The 23,828-nt window shown below is 48.4% G+C and overlaps 1 protein-coding gene across 33 annotated transcripts in view; it reads left to right on the top strand.

Annotated features, from left to right (window-relative positions):
* The window catches only part of SUGP2 (SURP and G-patch domain containing 2), a 30,737-nt gene that overhangs the window by 455 nt on the left and 6,454 nt on the right, over positions 1-23,828 (top strand). For 16 of the 33 annotated variants that reach the window (XR_014304686.1, XR_014304687.1, XR_014304688.1 and 13 more), the window contains exons 2-8: positions 1,336-1,467; positions 5,380-6,984; positions 10,180-10,300; positions 15,708-16,195; positions 17,230-17,341; positions 21,415-21,935; positions 23,691-23,752. Coding sequence is in view for 29 of the 33 variants with exons in the window: in XM_082706223.1 (XP_082562349.1) it covers positions 1,336-1,467; positions 5,380-6,984; positions 10,180-10,300; positions 15,708-16,195; positions 17,230-17,341; positions 21,415-21,935; positions 23,691-23,752 (3,041 nt within the window). In the remaining 4 variants the exon portion in view is untranslated. Of the gene's footprint in view, positions 1-87; positions 400-1,335; positions 1,468-5,379; positions 6,985-10,179; positions 10,301-15,707; positions 16,196-17,229; positions 17,342-21,414; positions 21,936-23,690; positions 23,753-23,828 lie in introns of those variants that run through there. The other 17 variants (XM_082706228.1, XM_082706239.1, XM_082706251.1 and 14 more) reach the window with 6 other exon arrangements.

Consider the following 23,828-nt stretch of genomic DNA (forward strand, 5'->3'; position numbering starts at 1 on the left):
GAGGCCTGGGCCCCGGCGTCGTAGGTGGGCGGGTCCCCGGGTGGGAGGCCCGGGTTCCGCTCCGGGGCCCAGGGGCCCCGCGATGACGCCGCGAGCTCGGCCCTCGGGCTGCGCGCCGGTCGCGTCCCCGCCTGCTCGGCCTGGGGGGCGGTCTTCGGCCTCCCGGGCCCGACGCCCCCTTGTCTTCGTTCTCGGAGGCCGGTAGGAGGCGGGCCACGCCCGAAAGGGTTCATTCGTTCATTCATTCCACCCGAGCCCAGAGCAGTTCCGTTCGTACGGGGATTACCGCAGCCGACCGCTGTATCGGGCTCTTGACCATTTTTCACCCGGTTCAATCCCCACAACAGCCCCCACCATTAGCTGCCCATTACATGGATGGGGAAACGGAGGCGCAAAAAGGTTCGGTCACTTGATTTAATCCGGAGCCGCCTGACTGGGAGACCCTGTCCTTCGACAGCAGAGAACAAGGGGCGCCCCAGGAAAAGGGTTTAGGGATGAGAAAAGGGGATGATGGTTATAAGAAATAGCTCGAAGGAAGGGCAGGTTTGGGTCTTGAGGTTGGAGATTTCAAGACGGAACGGGTATTTTGGTTAAGGACGCAGCCACCGGGTTCCTGAGCGTTGCTTCTCAAGTCTTTTTCCAGTCAGTCTTCAGGGCTTTGTCCCCGATACCAGTGCCCTGTTTTCCAGGTTCCGGTCTGGGCTCTCTGACCTTGGGTGGGTCACTTAGCCCGAGTCTTTCTCTTTTTCTGTATACTGTCATTCATAACAGGATCTGCTTTTCACTGGGTTCTTGGAAAAACTAAAGGAGATTGTGAGAGTCCCTTTCCTCCGAGAGGACCTGGTACAGAGCAAGCTCTGTCACTAGCCACGGATTCCTCCACTCACTTGTTGAGAGGCAGTTCTCAGAGGGCTGGGCAGTTCTCAGAGCCTCTTTGCATGTCTGTGATACAAGAGAATAGAAATGGGAAAGATCCCATCTTTCCTAACCACCATTTGCAAGGGTTATGCTCCGCCCCCCACTTACATTCATTTGTGTGTGTTGTTTTACTGCAGTTCTCCTCTTAGCCCCAACAGGTAGGGAGTCTGAGGAAATGGGCTCGGAGAAGCAAGGTAGATTGTCTAAGGTCACAGTGCTCGTTTTGTTCCTTCTAACCAACACACCTGTGAGCTCCGTAAGGGCAGAAGCCCCCTTCAAATAATCCAGCCTCCCTCTGAAGCACCATCTGAATTATAAATTACTGTCTCATTACTTTGAGGATTAGGTGAAATTAAGCAGGTTGTGTGTGAGCGTTAGTTGTCATTCTTAGTGTCTTTTTTTCCCCTCTCGCTACAGGTCAGAGAAACATGGCAGCTAGGCGAATTGCACAGGAGACTTTTGATGCTGTTTTGCAAGAAAAAGCTAACCGATATCACATGGACCCCAGTGGTGAGGCCGTAGGTGAAGCTCTTCAGTTTAAAGCTCAAGGTGAATTAAAGTGCTTGGTTTCTTTGGGGGGAGGGTAGTTATTGGGCGTTCTTTTAGCGTCAGGGCAGTAGGATATCAGTGCCTTGGGCAAACTATTCAACTCCTTGAATAGGGGAGATAAAGTTATCTTTTGGTCTACCTGTCAAATCATTATGCAGAAGTGGGCATTATGGTCTGAAGCTTCTCTGCTTCTGTCCTCCCCCACCTGAAGAAGGGTTCTTGAATCAGTCTGTCTCCATTGTCCCCACCACCGCTGCCCACATTTGAGCTCTTACTAGTTTTCGCCTGGATTATTGCAGTAATCTTCTGAACCGTCTCTCAGCTTCTGGCTCCATTCCCCTCAAATCGGCCCTCCCCGACAGGTCTATTAATGCCAGCCTTGCTGGGCCAAGGTCCTGCTTGGATTCTTCGGGGTTCCCCATTTTGGGGTTACATCCTCAGGACAAGTGCAGGAGCAACCAGGTAATGGTAATAGTGGTGTGTACAAGATGAGGGCATGGGAGGTTGCCAAGTGTAGGCCTTGCCTGAAAACATTGTCCTTGGAAAGTTTTGAAATGTGACACCCACAGAATCAAAAATGGTGCATACACCGTTTGCAAGATGACGGGGGTCCCTCACCAGGCACCTAACGCTCCCAGACCTCGTCTCCTACCTTTGGGGCTCATGTTTCAGTGACACTGTGCTGCCTGTTTGTGCTTTGAATCCCTCCCCAGCCCAGGCCAGCCTGGTTAAGTCTCTCGGGCACTAAGTCCCAGCTTACACGTGCCTTCCCTCAGGAAGCTTCGGCAGGTTTTGAGGTTGATTTGATTGCTCTCCTGGGCCCACTGAGCACTCCCTTTTTTGAGGTGGGCCAGCCTCCTCCAGGCTTTCTTTGGGCCTGTGCTGTCCCCTGCACCAGCCTCTGAGCCAGTGTCCACTGAGGAAGCTGCCTCAGTATTGATCAAGTGAGTCTGAATGCAGGGGCAGGGATAACTTGTGTACTTTGGATGGGCAGAAACCAAAGCCTAGAAGCTATCTTCAGCTACTGTATTTTTTTAAATGCTTGAATATTTCTACACAGGAACATTCCCATTATAAGGGATTGGAAGAATTAAGAAGTACTTAGGAGTATGGGGCGCCTGAGTGGCTCAGTTAAGCATCTGCCTTAGGCTCGGGTCACGATCCCAGGGTGGTGGGATCCCATATTGGCTCTGCTCGGTGGGGAGCCTGCTTCTCCCTCTGCCGCTCCCCCTGCTTGTGTGCACGTGAGCGTGCTCTGTCTAATAAATAAAATTTTTTTAAAAAGCAGTAGTTAGGAGTATAATGTAAAAGTTTCTAGCTGCTTCCTTACCCCTCAGAGGTAACCATATCTGTGGTGTTTTGTGAATACTTCAGTTCTTCCATGATACGTTTATGTAATCCTAAATATTTACGTATAGACATATGCATACAGGCACATTTATATGTATATATTTGTTATGTGTATGTATACACATGTATATATCTAGTGATTTAAATCTTGGTTTATTTTTATCTAGAGACTCAGACATTAACTGACAATGTATCTTAGTCTCCTCAAGAAAAATGGGGGATGGTAGCTGTACCAGGAAACCAGCAGGATGCTAGATGGTTCTGGAACCACCACTTTGTCACAGGGATAGCTGCGTGGTCCATCCACCGGCCTTTCACTGTGTCTGTTCTAGTCTGTATTGCTTTATAAGGCGTCAGAAAACCCCATTGTGCAGACCCCATCCCCCACCACTCCTAATGCTGTTGCCCTAACCGTGCTGTCAGTAGCCATCAATACCTGCGTTATCCCAGTGGACTTTTTGCTGGAACATCCATATTCACTATTGTACCTGAGTGGTCAGTCCTGTGCACTAGCCAGGGAGGTTTCCCCTTTGCTCCAGACCCCTTCATGGCTTTCCATCTTGTTCAGAATAAACTGTGGAGTCCCATTGAGGGCCTGACTTGATTTGTTACCCCCATTCTGTTCACATCTTCTAGCATAGCGGGTCCTTAACTTCGCTGCTTGTTAGAATCATCTGGGGACCCTTTGAGATTTTATTTATTTATTTTAGTGAGAGAGCACATGTGCAAGCTAGAGAACATGCACACGTGCATGGGGAGGGGCAGAGGGGGAAGGAGAGGGACAAGCAGACTCCATAATGAGTGTGGAGCCCAATCTCATGAACCTAAGATCGTGAGTGGACTCAACCAACTGAGCTAATTAGATACCCCTTGGGGACCCTTTAAAAATCCTAATGCAAAAAAAAAAAAAAAATCCTAATGCCTGGGGCACCTGGGTGGCTCAGTGGTTGAGCCTCTGCCTTCCGCTCAGGTCATGATCTCAGGGTCCTGGGATCGAGCCCTGCATTGGGCTCTCTGCTCAGCAGGGAGCCTGCTTCCCCCTCTCTCTCTCTGCCTGCCTCTCTACTTGTGATCTCTGTAAAATAAATAAATAAAATATTTAAAAAAAATTCCTAATTCCCAGGCCACATCCCCATCCCAATTACTTAAATAAGGATGCCTGGGGATCCTGAAGGACTCCAGTAAGCAGTAGAGTTTAGGGGCCACCTTTTATCACTTTGCCCCTGGTTCCTCTGTTCCGTTCTGGCTCTGCTCCTTCCTTGCTAGTCTTAGCTCTGGGCTTTGTCCTGATGTCCCACTGCCTGGAAGGCTTCCCCCATAACTGCACAGTCTGACCTCTTACACCAGGCCTTTGCTGCACAGATACGATGCTGTCAGAGCAGCCCTCCTTGACCAACCTGTCCGAAAATGGCTCTCTTCTTCCTGCTCCTGTCTGCTTGATTCTTACGTATGGTGGCTTTCTGTTTACTGCTGGCTCCCTCAACTGATAAATCTAGAAGATAAATCTAGAGGAGTAGGGACTTCGCTGTCTCCTTTCCCTGCTCTATAACTCCATTGCCTGAGTAGTGCCCACACACAGTAGTTGTTCATTTGCTTATTTGTTGAACAAATCAACTTGGGTTTATACATAGCTTTAGCTTCTTGTGGTATCTTGGCCCATTACTCCTTCCTGGCATCTCTCCTACCTTTTACTTGACTTCTTGACTAGGTAATATTCTGCCATAAGCTAGAAAGTTAGAAAGCAACTCTGCAAAGTCTCCCTGAGGCCTGCTCTTCCCGTGTTCCTGGCTTCTTACAGAGTTTCTTTATGTGTGAATAAGCAAGTGCAAATTTAGGCTCCTGTTTTTCTCATTTCTACACATTCTGTTCTGTTTTCATTGGGACCTCTCTCGCTGTGGCTTGTTTAGCTTCTGCGTTCTCTCTTATCTGTTTTGGTCTCTCTGTTTTTTCAGAGAATTGGTTGGCCCAGTGGACATTTGTAAGGGAGCCTGTCTGCCACCTTTGGGTCAGATGCTCAGCTATGGTTGGCTCTGGTGGGTGTAGTGTCAGACATGGCTCCAGCCACAGTGGCACTGTGGTCTAACATTTTCTCCTCAGAGGCAGGGAGGGCAGGCAGCCGCCAGAGGAGCTGTCTACTGTGTGGTAAGGTAGAAATACATAAGTTGTATAAAGTTGTAGTAGTTGTAGTAAAGTTGTAGTAAAGAAGCCCGGGTTATTTGGGGGTCAGACACCCTTCTGTGAGTCTAAAAGAGGGCTAATAAAAGATGACTGCAGAGCCTGGACAGCAAGGCCAAATGAGTGACGGGCACTATTGCCCAGCCTCTGTGGCCTGTCACCCAGGCACATGCAGGGCCAGTGCTTGGAGGTCTCCTATTTTTATAAGTTGACAGTCCGGATTTTTAAGTAAAGCCACCCACATTTTAAATGTTAGAAACAAATACAAATTTCTAAAATGTATTCTGGCAAAAAAAGGACCCCTCCTGGCTGCTGGTATGTGGACTGTCTTTTTGCAACCTCTGGTCTAAATTACCTTTGTGCTTCTCTTTGAATCATTTATTTCAGATCTTCTAAGGACAGTCCCAAGAGCCAGAGCAGATATGTATGATGACATTCCTAGTGACAGCAGATATACTCTGGCTGGATCTGTAGCTCATGCTCGAGACACTGGAAGAGAAAGCCTGCGAGGTGATGTATTTCCAGGACCTTCCTTCAGATCAAGCAATCCTTCTGTAAGTGAAGACAACTACTTTCGCAAAGAGTGTGGCCGGGATCTGGAATTTTCCCACCCTGAATCCCGAGACCAGGTTTTTGGCCACCGGAAATTGGGACATTTCCGTTCTCAGGACTGGAAATTTGCGCTCCGTGGCTCTTGGGAACAAGACTTTGCCCACCCAGTTTCTCAAGAATCCCCTTGGTCACAGGAGTATAATTTTGGTCCTTCTGCACTCCTGGGGGACTTTGGTTCCTCCAGGCTGATTGAGAAAGAGTGTTTGGAGAAAGAGAGTCGGGATTATGACGTGGACCGTCCAGCAGAGGCAGACTCTGTGCTCAGGGGCAGTGCCCAAGTCCAGGGCAGAGGCCGAGGTCTAAACATCGTTGACCAGGAAGGGGCCCTTTTAGGAAAGGGAGAGACTCAGGGCCTGCTCCCAACTAAAGGGGGAGTTGGGAAACTTGTCACACTGAGAAGTGTGAGCACAAAGAAAGTACCCACTGTAAATCGTATTACTCCCAAAACTCAGGGCACCAACCAAATCCAGAAAACCACCTCAAGTCCTGATGTGACCCTGGGGACAAACCCAGGGACAGAAGATATCCAGTTTCCCACTCAGATCCCTTTGGGGCTTAATCTGAAGGATATTCGGCTCCCCAGAAGAAAGATGAGCTTTGACCTCATAGATAAGTCTGATGTCTTTTCAAGATTTGGGATAGAAATAATCAAATGGGCAGGATTTCACACCATAAAAGATGATGTTAAATTTTCCCAGCTTTTCCAGACTCTCTTTGAACTCGAAACCGAAACCTGTGCTAAAATGCTTGCTTCGTTCAAATGCTCCTTAAAACCAGAGCACCGAGATTTTTGCTTTTTTACTATCAAATTTTTAAAGCACTCTGCTTTGAAAACACCCAGAGTTGATAACGAGTTTTTAAACATGCTTTTAGACAAAGGTGCTGTGAAGACCAAAAATTGCTTTTTTGAAATTATAAAGCCCTTTGACAAGTACATCATGCGGCTTCAAGACCGGCTCCTGAAGAGTGTCACACCCCTGCTCATGGCGTGCAACGCCTATGAGCTGAGTGTCAAGATGAAGACCCTTAGTAACCCCCTGGACTTGGCTCTTGCCCTGGAGACCACCAATTCTCTCTGCCGGAAATCTTTAGCCCTCTTGGGACAGACTTTCTCCTTGGCCTCCTCTTTCCGGCAAGAGAAAATCTTAGAAGCCGTGGGCCTCCAAGATATAGCTCCCTCTCCTGCCGCATTTCCAAATTTTGAGGACTCTACTCTGTTTGGGAGAGAGTACATCGATCACCTGAAGGCCTGGCTGGTCAGCAGTGGGTGTCCCCTCCAGGTCAAGAAAGCCGAACCTGAGCCAGCCCAAGAGGAGGAGAAAATGGCTCCCCCTACCAAACCCGAAGTTCAGGCCAAGGCTCCGAGTGGTCTGAGTGATGGTAAGGAAAGCACCGAAAGTTCCTGTTTACTGTGATTAGTTTGTTATTCACGTGTTCTTGCAATGTCTTTTATTTTTGAGATTTTTTGCCCCGAAGTTTTTTTAGCCAACTGGAAACATTCAGAGTTTTAGCAGAAAACTCATATTGGCCAGTGTGCGTGGGCGCTGTTCATTCTGTAAGCATATATTAGGAATCTTCTGTCTACCACAGAAGTTTTTAGGCGTTTCTGGGTCACAGACTCCTTTGGGAATCTGATGAAAAGGTGTGGCGCTTGCCAGGAAAAAGGCACACATATTTGTACACAATTCTGTCTGTGCTTTCTGGGGGGCTTATACCATCCTGCAGCCAAGGTTAAGAACCCTTTGTTAGCATCTCCCTCCCCCCACTCTAAGATATTCATTCATAGAGGGGAAAGGAAGCACTGGACACTGTCTCTGGGGAATCCCTAGGCTCCTAAGGGACAAGTCAAAAAACCCTCCTGTGCCAGGATGAAGGGGATGGAAGAGCCCCCAGCCCGGGGGAGGCCGGGAGGCCATGTTTGAGCTGTGTTGATGGATCAGTGGAGATTAGCCACATCAGCCCAGGTAGTAGAAGCACCTTTCTACCCACTTGCTTTTCTAGAATGACTAAAAGTCGATACATCAGTTAGGTACATCTGGTAATCTGTAGGTAATGAGTCAGCTTCGTGGAGGTTCCAGAAAGGCCAAGAAAGAGGTAATAGTTTTTTTAAAAAAAGGAAGAAGTAGTAGTAATAGAAATATTTGGCTGTTTAGTGTCCCTTTTCTCTCCCTCTTAGCACCAAGGATGGATGCTCTCCTAGCCCAGACATCCCAGAAGTCATGAGCATATGTGGTGCCCATGTGACCAGCAAGGAAGCACTTTCCCCCTCTTTATCTCAAGAGGAAGTCCTTTTCCCCACAAGGCAGTGTTCAGCTTCCAGTGCCCTAACCAAGTGGGAAGGCCTTGTTTGTCCCTGAGTCTCTTTACTTCTCTACACCCTTGCGGAGCCCTGACTACATCAGGCACTGGGTAGGTCCCACCATGGATGGGCAGCCACCCCTCATCCTGGAGAGGGAGCCTTCCAGAAGTGAGCTTAGGGCTGAAGCAGGACCCCTCCTCCCCACATCCTTCATAGTGGTGGAGTGGAAAGTTAGTGTAATGATGATAATGAAGAACTTTGTTTGAAGGAGGAAGAAAACACCCATAACTGAAAGTCGCCCACCACTGTTTTCTGGTTTTGTTGCTCTGCAGGTGCCCCCCACAGCAGCGGTCTTGCTGTACTGAAAACACTACAGTCTGTTCTTTTACAGGATCATCAAAGGCCTTTTTCTGTGTTTCTGCAGCATTTGCTGCCTCATGATACTGACCTAACGTAAATGACCTCACCCTTCCCTTGATGTGGACTCAGGCTGCCTTTTACTAGAGGCCTCTGAGGCTGAGCAGAGTCGGGTTCTCTTGTAACTGATGTCTGCAAACATGGGCTGTCTGGACAGCAGATTGCTGGCACCAGCGCCCGTCTCATGGGGGACTGCCCCGCCACTGCTTCCATTACTGTCAGAAACACAGGGATGACATCTTCCGTTGAATGTTTGGATTACTGCTATTGTTATTTTTTAAGTTCCCCTCTACAGAATATGGTCAGGGGAGGAGGAGTGTGGGATCAAAGCTGGGATACTTGCTTATGGTTGCCTTCTCGAGAGATGGTTGCAGTAATCCACAAATTGCATTGTTTTTAAGAGCTTCCAACTTTGAACCTTTTATTCTTTGGTAAGATCATGTAAAACTAGCAATTCTGTAAGATGAAACCTGATATTAAAAAAAAAGAAAAAAAAAAGGAAGCAATTTCAACGGGGAAATAGTTGCAGTAGCCTGACAATTGAAGAATCCATTTAGCGGGTATAAAGAGTTCACAGTGAGGTTTAAAATAAGCTCAAAGCTGCAACTCAGGCATGAGCAAGGACAGGACAAACTGGGAAACCTCTCCAGTTCAGAAGTGGTTTTTATCGAATGACTAAACAAACAGACTGTTCTGTGCAGTTAAAACCAGCAAATATCTGAAAATGAAACAGTCTTACTAATTGAGTGCCAGATGCTTTTCTGTGTTGCCAGGGGCCTTTTTTAAATTGAAATTTATGTTAAGGTGGCTCAGTCAGGGGGCGCCTGGGTGGTTTAGTGGGTTGGAGCCTCTGCTTTCAGCTCAGGTCATGATCCCAGGGTCCTGGGATCGAGCCCCGCATCGGGCTCTCTACTTGGCACAGAGCCTGCTTTCTTCCCTCTCTCTCTGCCTGCCCCTGCCTACTTGTGATCTCTGTCAAATTTAAAAAAAAAAGAAAAAAGAAATTAAAAAAAAAAAAAAGGTGGCTCAGTCAGTTAAAGCTCTGAGTCTTGATCTCAGGGTCCTGAGTTCAAGCTCCCTATTGGGCTCCACACTGGGTCTGGTGCTTATTTAAAATAACAAAAACAAGAAATACACCTCATATTGAAGGAGATTTACTCTTTGAGAAATGTTTTTCTTTTCATACATTCAGCAAATATTTTCTGTAAACACCTATCTTATGACCACTGACTTATTTGATTAGGGAATTTTTCTTTGCAAATTTACATATATGTTTTCTGATTATAAAGCACATGCATATTTATTTTTTATAGATAAAACACAAAGAAAATGAAGTCACTGGTTAATCTACCCATAGAGAATATCTATTAATATTCTGGCATGTTTCCTTTTTGTCCCTGGGTGTCCTTATTTATGTATCTTTTCTTCCTGCCTTCACACTGGGAATCATAATCTAGATTTTTTTTTATGTATTTTGTACAGAGTCACATTTTATATCTTTATGTTTTTCACTTAATGTGAACATTCCAGTTAAGCGATACCTGACAAGCAGAATAGAATTGCTTCGTATCATTTCCTTTTGTAGAATATGTGCATATGTTGCTCTGTACAGTCATTGTAAGCTTGTGACTTTCTCTTCTAGTGGTTATGCTCTTCTGTCTTTTGGGAGGATGTTTTGGGTATTGGTTTTTAGAATACTGGGCTGCTTTCCTCTTTTCAATGCTGATTTCTCTTGAATGAGGATTTTGGTCACCGGTGCCTGCTTAGATTCCATCCTAAGTTTTTGACTCCATCCTGGTCATCTCAGGCCCGATCTGGTCCAGTGTGTTTCTCAGAAAAGCCCTTTTTTTGTGTTCCAGCAGTGCCCCAGCGAGCGGATCACAAGGTGGTGGACACCATCGACCAACTGGTCACTCGTGTTGTTGAAGGCAGCTTGTCTCCCAAAGAGAGAGCTCTTCTCAAGGAGGACCCTGCTTACTGGTAGGTCTTTAAATGTTGCCCCTCTGAATCCCTCCCATAGAACACACAGCAAAATTCGTGTCTCAATGGTGTCCGCTGCGGAGGGTAAGATAGCGATTTTGAGGCATGGTATTAGCCAGTGGGAAGAGCATGAGAGAGGGTCGGGTTCACCTACATTCAAGCCCCAGCTCCGCTGCCGCCCTGCCACCCTGCCATGGTCTCCCTGCCACTCTGGCCTTCTTTCATCCGGGCAGGGAGCCCCTCATGCCTCTGTGCTGGCTTAAGGATGAGGGGAGAGGCGCATGTAAAGAGCACATGAAGTTCAGGGTGGGTCACCTCAGTTGCTTATGACTTCCTGCTGCTGTCCGCTAAACTCTCTTCTCCTTTTGCCTCATTGCCTCTTCACGCCAGTGGAACAAGTTTTTAAAATTAAAGTTTTCAGCATAAATACAGTACTTGCTGGGGCGCCTGGGTGGCTCATTCATTAAGCATCAGGCTCCCTACTCGGCAAGAATTCTGCTTCTCCCTCTCCCACTCCCCCTGCTTGTATTCCCTCTCTCGCTGTGTCTCTCTCTGTCTATAAATAAATAAAAATTTTTAGTAAATAAAATCTTTTAATATACACATACATACGGTACTTGCTTATTAGAGGAAATCGAGAATAAGACAGTGGAGGGAAGCCCCCCATGTGCCGCCGGTATCTACTGCCAGTTTTCCTTATTTGCTTCCAGTCTTTCTGCCTGTTGTGGACTGTTTGGGTTTTCGTGTCATGTAGCTATGATTTCACTGTGCTATAATGTATGTTGCTCTTTTGCGGTTTATGTATGTATTTTTCTTGCTCATTTTAGATAGCACAGGAAAATGCTCGTATTCCTTATTTTTCAGAAACATTTTCAGACAGCTGCGTTTGTTAGTCCATAGTGGAGGTGGCCGGAGTTCAGTCAGCCATCCCTCTCTGGCTACACTTTCAGAATGATTTTGATTGCATACTGTTTTAAACTGGTTAAGTGAATGGCTTAATGCATCCCATTTTCTGGTGTGTTTAGGATTACCTCTAGATTGCTGCAAGTGGAAAATATTCACACTTTAACTTTTTTTTTGTAAGATTCTATTTTTTAAAATTTTATTATTTATTTGAGAGAGAGAACATGTAAGCAGGGGAGGAACAGAAGGAGAGGGAGCAAGAGACAGTTTCCAGCAGACAACACACTGAGCACAGAGCAGAGCCCAACTCGGGGCTCGATCCCAGGACCCTGAGGTCATGACCTGAGCCAAGACCAAGAATCAGGAGCTTAACCAGCTGAGCCACCCAGGCGCCCCTTACTTTTTAAATCCTAAAAGTAGCATATGTCCTTTAGAAAAATGTAATAGAAAAAAGTAATAAAGAAGGTAAAGATGCCATCACTCAGCACTCCACCACTTCTCCCTCTCAGCGTGTCCTGTGTTTCAGACCTAACATCGCTGTCCCTGTTAGCAGCGGTTGCGTGCTCTTCTGTTGTACGCAGGTACCCGAGCACAGTCAACCATTGCCAGTTGATGCGTTCTTAGATTCTTTCCAGTTTTTCCTCACTGTAAACACCATTACGATAAACAATGTTTTCTATTTATTTCTGTCTACATTTCTGGCAGTTGATTAGGGTAATATCTGGGAGTGAAATTTCTGGGTTAAAGAGAAAGTTAACTTGAGAAGCCTTTGATCTCTGTTGTTTTTTCTCAGCTGCAACACAATTGACCTTTGAGACTGGATAATCCTCTGGTGGGGGCTGTCCTGAGCTTTGCAGGACACTTAGCAGCATCCTTGGCCTTCCCCCTTATACTAGATGCCAGTAGAGTTCTCCTTCCCACTGGGGGCAGGAGTTGCCCTTGATGGAAGCCATCAGTCTTTATCATCAGGTTACTTTCTGTGGCTTATCTGTCCCAGTTGAGACCTGTTACCACTCTCTAAGCATGCCATGCCCTCACCTGTGTTTTAACTTAAAGATAATTTCATAGTGTGATGTTTTACCTCCTAGTCCTTTGTTAATTAACAAAGATTATACATTTCCTCATAGTATATCTAGTTGTAGTTCCTCTTTTTATGTGTCTATTTAGGTCTTGTGTGATCAATATTGTACCCATTCTGGACTCAATATTCTTGCTGTTGTAATCGCTAAAAGTGCTTTGAAAGCATAAATTTCCTTGTAACGTTACTAGAGTTTTGGTCTTAACCAGCATCATTTACCAGACGGGAGGGTTGGAGCTTACATGGTTTTACTTTTACAGGATTCTCAGACTCATTTGGATTATTTTCATGTTTAGAATGAGGTATGCATATAATTTAAAAATTAAAAAAACAAACAGCCCAATAAACAAATTGTCCCATCATAATTTATTGAAATCTTGATTGTCAAACACTCTTGCATTCTCTGTACTTGGTACTATTCTCGGCACTTTTCTGATTTAAGCACTAGCTGACTGAATCTTCATAAACCTTGTGAGACAGATATGTTCTCATCCTTATTTTATAGATAGGAAACTTGAGGATCAAAGAGGCCTCTTACCTAAAGAGTGCAAAACTAGTAAGACAAACTTGAGATTCTCATCCAGGCTCTTGGCCTCAATCAGTGTGCATGCTGAAGGAAGGAAGCTAGATAACCTCAGATTGAAGGGTGAAAGCAGAGACCAAATCCTCTTGGGTAAGGTACTCCAGATTTGGAAGGCCTAGGGGCAATTTCCAGGTGATTGGGCTGGAGAGAAAGGGGACCCCGAGAAGACTGAGGACATGTACCTCTGCATCACAATTGACCAGGCTCATGGTCCCTGACGGCCAGTGATAACAGACAGAATCATAGCCAGAGTTGTAACTATGGGAGGTACAAAATTAGAAGTAAGCATTGAATTAGAAATCAAATATTTGAGGAAAATCATCATGAAGAAGAGTCACCAAACTCAAATAGAGCTGACACCTGAGAAGATGGAGTTACTATAAGAAAAATAATTAGTCTAAACATGTATGTGTGTAATTAACAGTCTTAGGTGGAAAATAGTATATTGTATCCATGAAATAGGAGCTTTTTGTTTTTGAAAAGAACCTGTGTTAAAGATCTTGGAAATGAAAAGTCTCAATGTTGAAATAAAAATGTCAGTGGTTGGCTAGAATAGACCCAGATGAAGAACAGATTAGGGAGCTGAACTCAGACTTGACTCTGAAAACTCTTTCAGAAGGAATTACTGGAGACTATCAGAGGAGAAGATGTGGTGCCAAGAAAGAATGATAAGAAACTAGTAAACTTAGGACTAAGAGTACATGTATGTAGTTCATCAAAAATATCATTTGAATTGGGGCGCCTGGGTGGCTCAGTGGGTTAAGCCTCTGCCTTTGGCTCAGGTCATGATCCCAGGATCCTGGGATCAAGCCGAGTCTGGGCTCTGTGCTCAACAGGGAGCCTGCCTCTCTGCCTACTTGTGATTTCTGTCAAATAAATAATAAAATCTTTAAAAAAAAAAAAAAAACTGTCTGAGGGGATGGGGCTTGTATCCTGGGCTTTGGAGTCACCTGGGTGCTGACTCTGCTTTCTGCTCTGGGTGAGGGGGTACCTTACTGGGGCTGTGTTTAATTAACAGGATAACCAGACCGTTTCTGTTAGTCAGTGCTCCTGTATGTGGGAACCCTTGCTTGTTATGGGGCCATCCGACGGGATGGTGGTGTTGGCCCAGCAGAGTGTCCAGGGCAGCGATGGAGAGGGTATGCTCCATCCGATCCAGGCAGACCTTAACGAGAGCTGCCCGGGAAGCTGCCCCCCAGCAGCTCTCCACATTAGGCCATGCTGCCAGCACCCTGCTTCACGCAGCCCTGCCTCCAGTCAGCCTCTGTCATTCCTAATCGGGAACCTCACCAGTTCAGCCACCTTTTAATGTCAGGCAGTCTGAAGGCCACCTGAAATATTCCCCTGCCCACCAGTGTTCATTCCTCTTGAACACAAACTGAAACTGAACATTCTTGAACTCCTGAAATGTGCGAGGTCCCGGAGAAACTCAGCACATCCCAGGAAAGGAAAATCACATGGGCCACATTACACAATGCATATAAGTCAAAACTAGCAACAACCAAAATAAAACTTGCTTCTAAATAACTTTTGAGTGGAGGAGGAGGAGCAAGGACATTAGAAACTTCACAAGGAAGCAGCAGGGGGCGCTCTGCACCCGTTGCATCCAGCTGCAACCGTTCAATGTGGGACACCTTTGTCAGAAATAGAGTGAATGTGAGCATTCACCCAGGAGGCCAGAAGGAAATGGCGAGAAAAGCCCAGACCCTAGAAGGGAAGGATTAATGGAGATGAAAGAAGGTGCTCACGAAGTGGAAAACAGTAAAGAGTTTAAGTTCCCCTCCGTGCCTCTTATGTCCTTTCCCCAGGGCTAATTAAGTTTGCTTTATATTCTTTCTACCCATGGGAAGAAAGCAGATGCACATGGATCCGTGTACACAGAGCAGATTCATGTGGTCCATGTCGATGCTGTTCTTCTGTAACATGCTGCCTTCTCCGCCTATATCGTGGGTGTCTTTCTGTGTCAGCGCTTGGGACTCACCCTCCTTCTCTTTCCTATACTGTTCTTCTTTTTCTTCTTCTTTTTAAAGATTTTATTTATTTATTTGACAGAGCGTGCACAGGCAGGGGAGCAGCAGGCAGAGGGAGAGGGAGAAGCAGGCTCACTGCTGAGTAGAGAGCCTGATGGGCTCCATCCAGGACCCTGGGATTGTGACCCAAGCCAAAGGCAGACACTTAACCACCCCAGCATCTCTGTCTCGTTATAACGCCGGCATATGATTTCACAGCCACAGCACCCTGGCCTCAGTGGTGCAGTTGAAGCCAGGCTCTCTTGAGTACCCAGCGTCCCTGGGCCCTCTGAAGTATGTCATCTCCCAAAAATGGCACCCACAAGCGATAGAGTGGCAGTGTCTCTGTGGCTACAGAGTGAATGTGTTACGAGGCCACCACGAGTTGTGAGCACCTTCATCACTGGGGATGAAACCCAAGGAGGAACGACCAGTGCTGGTTTAGAGCTCCTATTGCCCTGCAGTTACTCTGGGCAGGAGGGGACCCGGGTCATCCGTGGGGCAGAGCCTCTCAGACGGCAGGCAAGGGTGTACAGAAATGGGATCATAGCATTGATTCGGTACGTGGTGGTGGTTTTGTTTGTTTGTTTGTTTTTGTTTTTTTTTAAGATTTTATTTATTTATCTGACAGACAGAGATCACAAGTAGGCAGAGAGGCAGGCAGAGAGAGGAGGAAGCAGACTCCATGCTGAACAGAGAACCTGATGCTGGGCTCGATCTCAGGACCTTGGGATCATGACCTGAGCCGAAGGCAGAGGCTTTAACTGAGCCACCAGGTGCCCCTACGTGGTGGTGTTTTAACCGATATCCTTCTGTGTCTGTTTTGTTATGTAGGTTTCTGTCCGATGACAGTAGTCTGGAGTACAAGTATTACAAACTGAAGCTGGCAGAAGTGCAGCGGGTCAGCCACACCTTGCCGGGAGCAGATCAAAAGCCGACAGCGGCCGAGTGTGCGGTCCGGGCCATGCTGTATGCCCGGGCCATCCGGAGCCTCAAGAAGAGGCTCCTCCCAGGCCGGCGGCGGGGGCTGCTCCGCACCCAAGGGCTCCGGGGCTGGAAGGTGAGGAGAGCAACCACTGGGACCCAGACCCTCCTCTCCTCGGGCACCAGACTGAAACACCAAGGCCGGCAGGCTCCAGGTTCATTGCAGGGAAAGCTGTACCAGCCAGATGGAAATGATACTGCCAAGGACTGCCCACCTGACCCGGCCGGACCCTCTCCTGGGGACCCCAGCCCAGAAGCCTCGGGCCCATCCCCCAAGCCAGCAGGAGTGGAAGTCTCTGGAGCCCCTCAAACCTCCTCTCCCTGCCCATCTGCTGACGGTGGGTGCTCCCTCCCATCCCCCTCTTAACGGGCCCCAGCTTCAACTCTCCAACCTCCAGGGGTCTCTCAGGAGTGGGGGTGGTAGACCTGGGTGGCCTGAGTGGTGGTGCAGCAGGCAGAAGCAACGGGGACCTGGTCAGGACAGGTGCACGTGGAGGCGCACTCCACTTATTTCCTAGAGGGGCTGGCCCTCCAGTCCTGTAGCCGTGTTCCTCCTGTCCGGGGATGGAGCTAACTCACCGCGCTCCCCTGCAAGGTCGTCTTACTGCCCCCCGCCCCCAAGTTGTGCCGTGGGCCATGCTTGGGGCTTTGAGCTGCTCGATCCATTTCTCTGTTCTTGCCCCTCTTTACGTTCCATAGGGCTGCCCTCGTCTCTTATTCTGCTCCTTCTTCCCTGAGGTCTCTGTTTCCTTCCTCAGACTTAGCTGACCTGCCGTTTCTTCTGTTTCTCCTGGCCATTACTTTTTCTCTGTGTGGCAAGCCTGCCCCTGGCCCACTTAGCACTGGGTATGAACGGAGAGGGGAACCAGAATCTACACCACTGCTACATTCTCTAGCTGTCGCCATATAACTAGCCATTCTGAACTGTGGCTTCAGACGGGGGGCGCAGTGCCCCGAGTCTGCTGAACTGGGCTGGGCCCACACATGTGTTTGCAGGCAGCAGGTTTTATGGGGCCATCAGCGGAAGTAACTGGTGCCTGGGTCACATGCCTGTCGCCCCCTAGCAGTCAGCCTCGATTTGTTCACCTGACAGTCAGGAGGGCGGTGATGGTGCTCAAGGCCTCAAGCCCAGGTTCCACACTGACGCCTCCTCCTGTCAGTCAGCAGGCAGCTCCAGGCCAGCCCTGATTTGGGGGGACAGAAGAGGATCTGCCTCTGCTGGACAGAGCTGCAGAGTCCCATGCAAAGGGCAGGGATGCAGTGAGGGGACACCAGGGGCTGTCTTTATAATTAGTCTCCATACCCAACCCCCAAAGCAGAAATTGGAAGCAGCAGCTCAGAATTGACATGTGACAGTCACTTTGTTTTGTAGTTGACACGAAGACCATGGAGACTGCGGAGAAACTGGCCAGATTTGTTGCTCAGGTGGGACCAGAGATTGAACAGTTCAGCATAGAAAATAGCACCGACAACCCCGACTTGTGGTATGTAGCCATCGTGCCCTTTGAATTTGAGTGTCCTGAGAGCCTCTGGGTGGCCTGGCAGACGCTTCTGCCCCGAGAGGCACCTGAGGAGAAGTCATGGCATCACTTCTGCCAAGCTCAGGGCTGTGAGGAGGAAGCATCTGCTTTGGGGTGTTGGACCGTACTGCCCTCATCTGTGGCATCAGGAAAAAACCTCCCCTGGAGGGAAGTTTAAGCTGTATTTGAAGGTCAAGTGGACTTTGATCAGGGCAAGGGGGAGAGAGCACCCAGGCATAGAGGCCAGTGGGTTCCCCAGAATCTTTACAGAGGTCAAGTGTTGTGGGGGAGGGGGAGGGGGGGCACTGTCCCTGGTCACACCAGTGCTCCGGGTGGTGATGGATGGCGCCCGGTCCAGCCGTGGGCAGCTGGCACTTCCACTTAGCAGTGGCCTGGCATCCTTTTGCCAGGAGGGGGTGCTGCTACCACTGTCATTCCTCAGATGCCGTGCCCACTCAACAGCACACAGCCTGCGGGTGACAGAACCAGGAGTCTGCACTGCCTTGTGGGGTGGGTTCCCCTCCTTCAGTGGGAGGCTGCCCAGGAGCTCCATGTTCCTGGTGCTGAGCCGTAACCCAGGTGGGGATCCCATGTTGTGTGTATTTTATCCTCCCATCGGCTGGGAACTCTGGACCCTTGCCTTGCTCCTACCATGCTGGAGAGCCATGCCTTAGTCTAATGAATGAAGACTAGGGTTGAAAACTACACATGTCCTAGAGCATTGCTGGGACCCAGTAGTGACCCAGCACATTCTTCTAGCTTGTTGGGGACCTTGAGTAGATTCTGCACTGGGCCTGCCTCCTGCTTCCTGTGAGACCCAGTCCAGCCTTGGGGAGCACCGACGGCTTCATGGGGTTCAGCCCGTCCTGCCTTTTACAGGCCTGGTGACCTTGGGGCCAGCTAGGCCTAGCACGCCTCACAGTTGGGCAGGACCCAGGTAAGGGGATGGCTCCGCTAAGGGCAGCCGGGAGCATTCCATCGGTTGTGTTGTCTGTCTGTCTGTCTGTCTGTTTTTCTCCAAGTGAGAGTTCTGCAGTATTCTAGGAACCTGCAACTGCCAGGTTTGAGTTTGTCACCATTTCTGACAGCCTTTTCTGAGCAATGTTCCTAAGGCGGCACTGTCCCTTCTGTCCCCACACAGAGTCCCCCACTGTACAGCAACATTAGGTGGAGTGATTCCCCCTGTCCGCCAGTCCGGTGCTCAGGGAGCAGTTTGAGAATGACTGCACCTGGCAGCACACATACATAATAAATGTCAAAGTGACTTTGTGTTTCTTTTCCTTTAGAAAAATGATACCTCTAACGTGCTCAATAGTCATCTGAGTTAAATCCTTTTTTTGTGTGTGGTTAGGTCATCAATTTGACATATTGTCAGGTTCATTTGTTTCTACAGAGATTCAGTTTAGGGCTATATTTTTCTACCCTTTTTAATTTAATTTTAAAAATAAATTCAGCATTTGAATGGTTCTAAAGTAGAAATTATAGAAGATAAGCTCAGAGAAGTCTCTGAGTGGGAATCCCCCCACCAACAACAGGAAACCATTTTCATTCAATTATAGGGGGTGTGTGCATTTCCCCCTGTTCTTCTACCACTAACCCCTTTGTTCTTACATGTAACTTTCTATATGTAATAGACACTTGTGCATCTTGCTTTTTACCCTTCACCACCTATCCAGAAGTCCCTTGTGCCTTCCCCACCTGTCCCTTCATTCTTTTGTCCACTGTCATTCTCCACATGTAGCCACACCAGGGTCATTCCCCAGCCTTCGACATTCACATTGTTCTTATGGCCTTATCAGTGGCCTCACACACAGTGACTTCCTGGAGAGAATCTTCATGTATCTTTCAGAAGGGGAACTGTAGGGCCTCAGGGTCAGTGCACTTGTAATTTTGTTAGATAATAGAAATCCCCCTCCCCGAGGGCCACGCCTAGAGCAGTATCCAGAGTACTTGTCCCCACCCCTCACCTTTTGGCATGCCTTAGGGTCAGTAGGAGTTATGAGAAATTTCTCATTTCCATGAAATTTTAGTTTCCATTTTCCTTAGGAGTGAAATTGAACATCTTTTCATAAACTTGTGTCCTTTATTTTCCTGTGGACTGTTCATTTGTCCCTTTAAAAAAACAAAAGAAAGAAAGAAACGTTTGTCCTTTAGAAAAGCTTTGGTGTTGTAAATAGTTTGCATTTTTTACAATTTTTTGTAAATGCAGCTTGTTCTCACTTTTTGTCCAGCGCAGTTGTTCAGAGTCAGTTGTGTTTGTTGCGTGTGCGCCCACTTCATTCCTCTTTGCTGCTGAGTGTGTCCCACTGTGCGGCTAGACCAGTGGTTTCCGCACTGCCTGTTGATGGCACCGAGATGTTTCCAGTCTGGGATGGTTACAGATAAAGCAGCTGTGAGCAGCTGTGGATAAGGTCTTTATTTTTCTCTAGGAAAGGCTGGCTCCATGATGAGTCTATGGTTAACTTCTGAAGAAACTACCAAGCTGCCTTTCCGAGGAGTGGCACCATTTTGCATTTCCAGCAGCCTGGACGAGAGTTCTAGTTCTTCCCCATCCTCGCCAGCACTTGCTCGTGTCAGCTTGGTCATGTTAGCGTCCCAGCATGGGGAGACGGGGTTGCGCCGTAGTTCTCATTTCTCCAAGGACTAGCCGTGCTGAGTGCCCACAAGTGTCCTTGTGTGTTTTCTATACTTAAGTGTCTGGATCTTCGGTCCATCTTTTGATTGAATTTTTTTTTTTTTTACTTATTAATCAGTTTTGAGGGTTCACTACATACATCCTTTATCGGAGTCCTTTATCAGGTGTATGATTTGCAGATATTTTCTCCTGTTCTGTGACTTGTTTTCTCATTCTAGCTGTCTTTTGGAGGGCTCAAATTCTTAATCTTTGCCCTTCTTTCTGTTGGTTTTTTGGGACTTTTTCTTTCTCTGTTTTTTGTTTGTTTGTTTTTTATTTGACACGCAGAGATCACAAGTAGGCAGAGAGGGAAGCAGAGAGAGAAAGGAGGAAGCAGACTTCCTGCTGAGCAGAGAGCCCGATGTGGGGCTCGATCCCAGGACCCTGAGATCATGACCCGAGCCAAAGGCAGAGGCTTAACACACTGAGCCACCCAGGCACCCCAGTGTAGTTTATTTCTAAGCCATCTCTGTAGCTGACTTCAGATACCATGTTTCTGACCTTTGTGTTGGTGTTTTCTGTCCGTGTATCCAAGGACTGGTACCACACTGCTATAACTGTAGGGGCCTCGTACACTGTAATATCTGTAAGGTCAGAACCCTTCATTGATTTTATTCAGAGTTCTCCCAGATACTCTTACAGATTTTTTTTTTCCTCTGTGAAGTCTAGAATCATGTTCAAATGCAGGAAAAAAATGAGGCATTTATTGAGATAGATTTATGCATTGATACTTTGATCAGTGAAAAATTGACATCATTATAAGGTTGAGTTGTTCTAGCCAAGAACAAGGGTTTCTTTACTTGGATCCAAGTGTATTTGTGTCCTCGTGCATGTTTTCAGTTTCTCACACTAGCTGTGGCCCTGGATCAAGGTGGCCGGGGGACCCAGAGGCTCAGAGAGGCAGTATTGCCACCATGCTGACGCAGCTTCACTGTAGAATGAGGGGCAGGAGTGATGTGCTTTCCTCTGTCTTACCTGGCGGTGTGAAAGGAACCGTACAGTCACAGCGAGTGCACGGGAGTCCCAGAGTGTCTGGTGACAGACTAGAAGGGGATGAGGAGAGGGCCAGGTTGGATCTCTGACTACAATGCTAAAGCAGCACATTCCTTAGTCATTCCTGCGTACCATGTTCCTCCACCTCCCTCCCCTGAAAAGCAATGAGGCTTCTTTGCTTGGTTACCACCAGTCCTCGGATCTCTATCTCCTTGTGCGGCTGCGCCATCAACCGTATTTGGTAGAAAGGGGTTAGGTTATTTGTTTCCTGGTCCCACTCCAGCTTTGCTGGATCTCTTCTGGACAGTGTAATAAATATGAACGTTCAGAGGTCACTCTGATTAACCAGTATCCTTCATCCTTGTCCTAGGTTTCTCCATGACCAAAATAGTTCAGCCTTCAAATTCTATCGAAAGAAAGTATTTGAATTATGCCCGTCGATTTGTTTTACATCGTCTCCACGGAACCTCCACGCTGGTGAGGGCGCAGATTCTCAGGAAGGCCCCCTTGATCCCATGGAAGGGGAAGGAGAGTTCGAAGATGAGCCCCCTCAGCACGAGGCTGAGCTGGAAAGCCCAGAGGTGATGCCTGAGGAGGAGGAGGATGAGGAGGAGGAGGATGACGACGAGGAGGAGGGGGGTGAAGAGGTCTCCACTCCTAGAGGGTCCTCCAGGTCCGCAGGAGGAGCGGCCAAGTCCAAGGGTTCTGAGGGCAGCCCCCCCACCGATGGCCTCCCGAGTGAGGTGGCCGAAGATGGCCCAGCTGGGGCACCTGCGCTGTCCCAGGCCTCCTCGGGGTCCTGCTTCCCCCGGAAGAGGGTCAGCAGCAAGTCCTTGAAGGTCGGCATGATCCCAGCTCCCAAGAGGCTGTGTCTCATCCAGGAGCCCAAAGGTGAGTGCCAGGTCATCGTCCCATCTGCCCTAACACGGCCTTCCGGTCAGCACCTCAGAGGAGCTATGCTGCTCAGTAGTGACCAGGAAAAGTTGTGGAGACCAGGTGACGTCACCTGACAGTATGGAAAAGTTTACTGGCCTTTAGCCCAGGCTTTTAGCCACAAGATGACCAGCCGGTCCCTGTCCCCCTTCCCGCCTCTGATTATACCTGCCAGCCTGGACGTTATCTCCCTAAACCCCCCAGGGCCAACAGAACATGAAGTTCTTTGGTCTTGTGTTTTTAACCTAAAATAATTGTAGTGGTTTTGCATACCACTCCGAAATGTTCCTGCGAAGCTCACGTTGCCAGCTGGTGTAGGGCTGGCAGTCCGAGGACATGCTGCCGTGTTGGTGCAGCGGCCGTGTGTCAGCATCAGAGGCTGCTCGGTGTTTCCAGGATTGCTCACAGTCCAGAGGAGGAGCCCCAGCCATGAAGGGCACAGGCCTTGGTCATGTCAGCTGTTTCCTGCTGGTGACCTTGGGGAGTACCCAGCCTTCTGAGTCCCTGGACGGCCCAGGGCACTGATGCCTGCTTAGTGATGATGAGGAAGGAGGGCACAGGTGGGGCTGGTCTTGGGCAGGGTTAGTGGGAGCCATGTGCCCTGTGCTCTGCTGCCTGGGCCACGGGAGGTCATCTGCTCTTCTTCCGTGGGGAGGGTTAAGATTCTTGAGGTACCGTTTAACAGCAGTAACACACGTCCTTCTTAAGGGCACAGTCTGAGGAGCTTGGGCAATCGTGTACAGCCAGGAATTGCTCCAGCACGGTGGAGCTGGAGCCTTTCTCCAGAAATGTCTGTCTCTCTCTCTGTGGTCCCCTCCCCATTTTCTGGCCTCGTGGTCGTGCCTTTTCTAGACTGTCAGCAGACAGAATGGGATCGTGTGCGACCTTCTGATGGACCGGCCCTGGCCCTCGTTATTCCTCGTGCCCCCCACCCTTCCAGGTGTCGTCACAAACGCAGGCCTGGGCTGTGCTTGCTGCCGTACCTTCCTGGGAGGTGGTTGTGGCAAACGGTGCCCCGTCTTGTGTCACTTCTGTGCTCACTGTCACACTTACTTCCAAGAGCATCAGTTCAGTTTCTCTTGCTGACAGAACAGTCCTGTGGTTTGTGTTTGGAAACTTTGGCGCTACCACGGATTGCCAGCTGTTCTACCCAATTCAGATGTCCGTAAGAACTTCCTGCTGCTGCTGGCAGCCTCTCCCAATGCCTCAAGTCTCTCATGGGGAAAAAGTGGAGCTCTTTCTGTTTTGGAAGCTCTCAGTTCCTTGGGTGGTTGATGAGAAAAAACCCAGCCCTGCTGATCTCTCCTTCATTAAAAATAAGGCTATAATGTGATGCAGTGCTCAGTATGAGAAGCACGGTTGTTTTGTACTGGAAAGTTCTATGTGGACGTTTAAGTCTTTATCAGCAGAACAGTTGCAGAAACTCTAGGAGGGCTGGAGACTGCGAATAATTTATTTGTTGAAGCAAAACGTGTTGTTACAGTCATGGAAAGTGGCCTGTGCATCGAACCCTTCATCATAGATGCAGGAAGTCCTTTGTTAAAGTAGACTCTTTCCAGTTGAGCAGCCCTCACTGGGGCCCGTGTATTCCTGCCTTTGTGCTCCTGGTGCCCGTGATTCCTGAGAGGCAGCCCGCAGGCCACGGTGCGGGCGGTGCTGAGAGATGCGGAGAAATTGATGTGTGTGTACGGGTATGTTTCTCGTGTCTTCCAGTTCATGAACCAGTTCGCATCGCCTATGACAGACCTCGGGGGCGGCCCGTGTCCAAAAAGAAGGTGAGCATGACCAAGTTCTCACACATGCCAGTTGGGATTTGCCGGAGCTTTAAAGGACACTGTGGCTTATAACTAA

Source organism: Mustela nivalis (assembly GCF_964662115.1).
Source record: "Mustela nivalis genome assembly, chromosome: 1".
NCBI lineage: Eukaryota > Metazoa > Chordata > Mammalia > Carnivora > Mustelidae > Mustela > Mustela nivalis.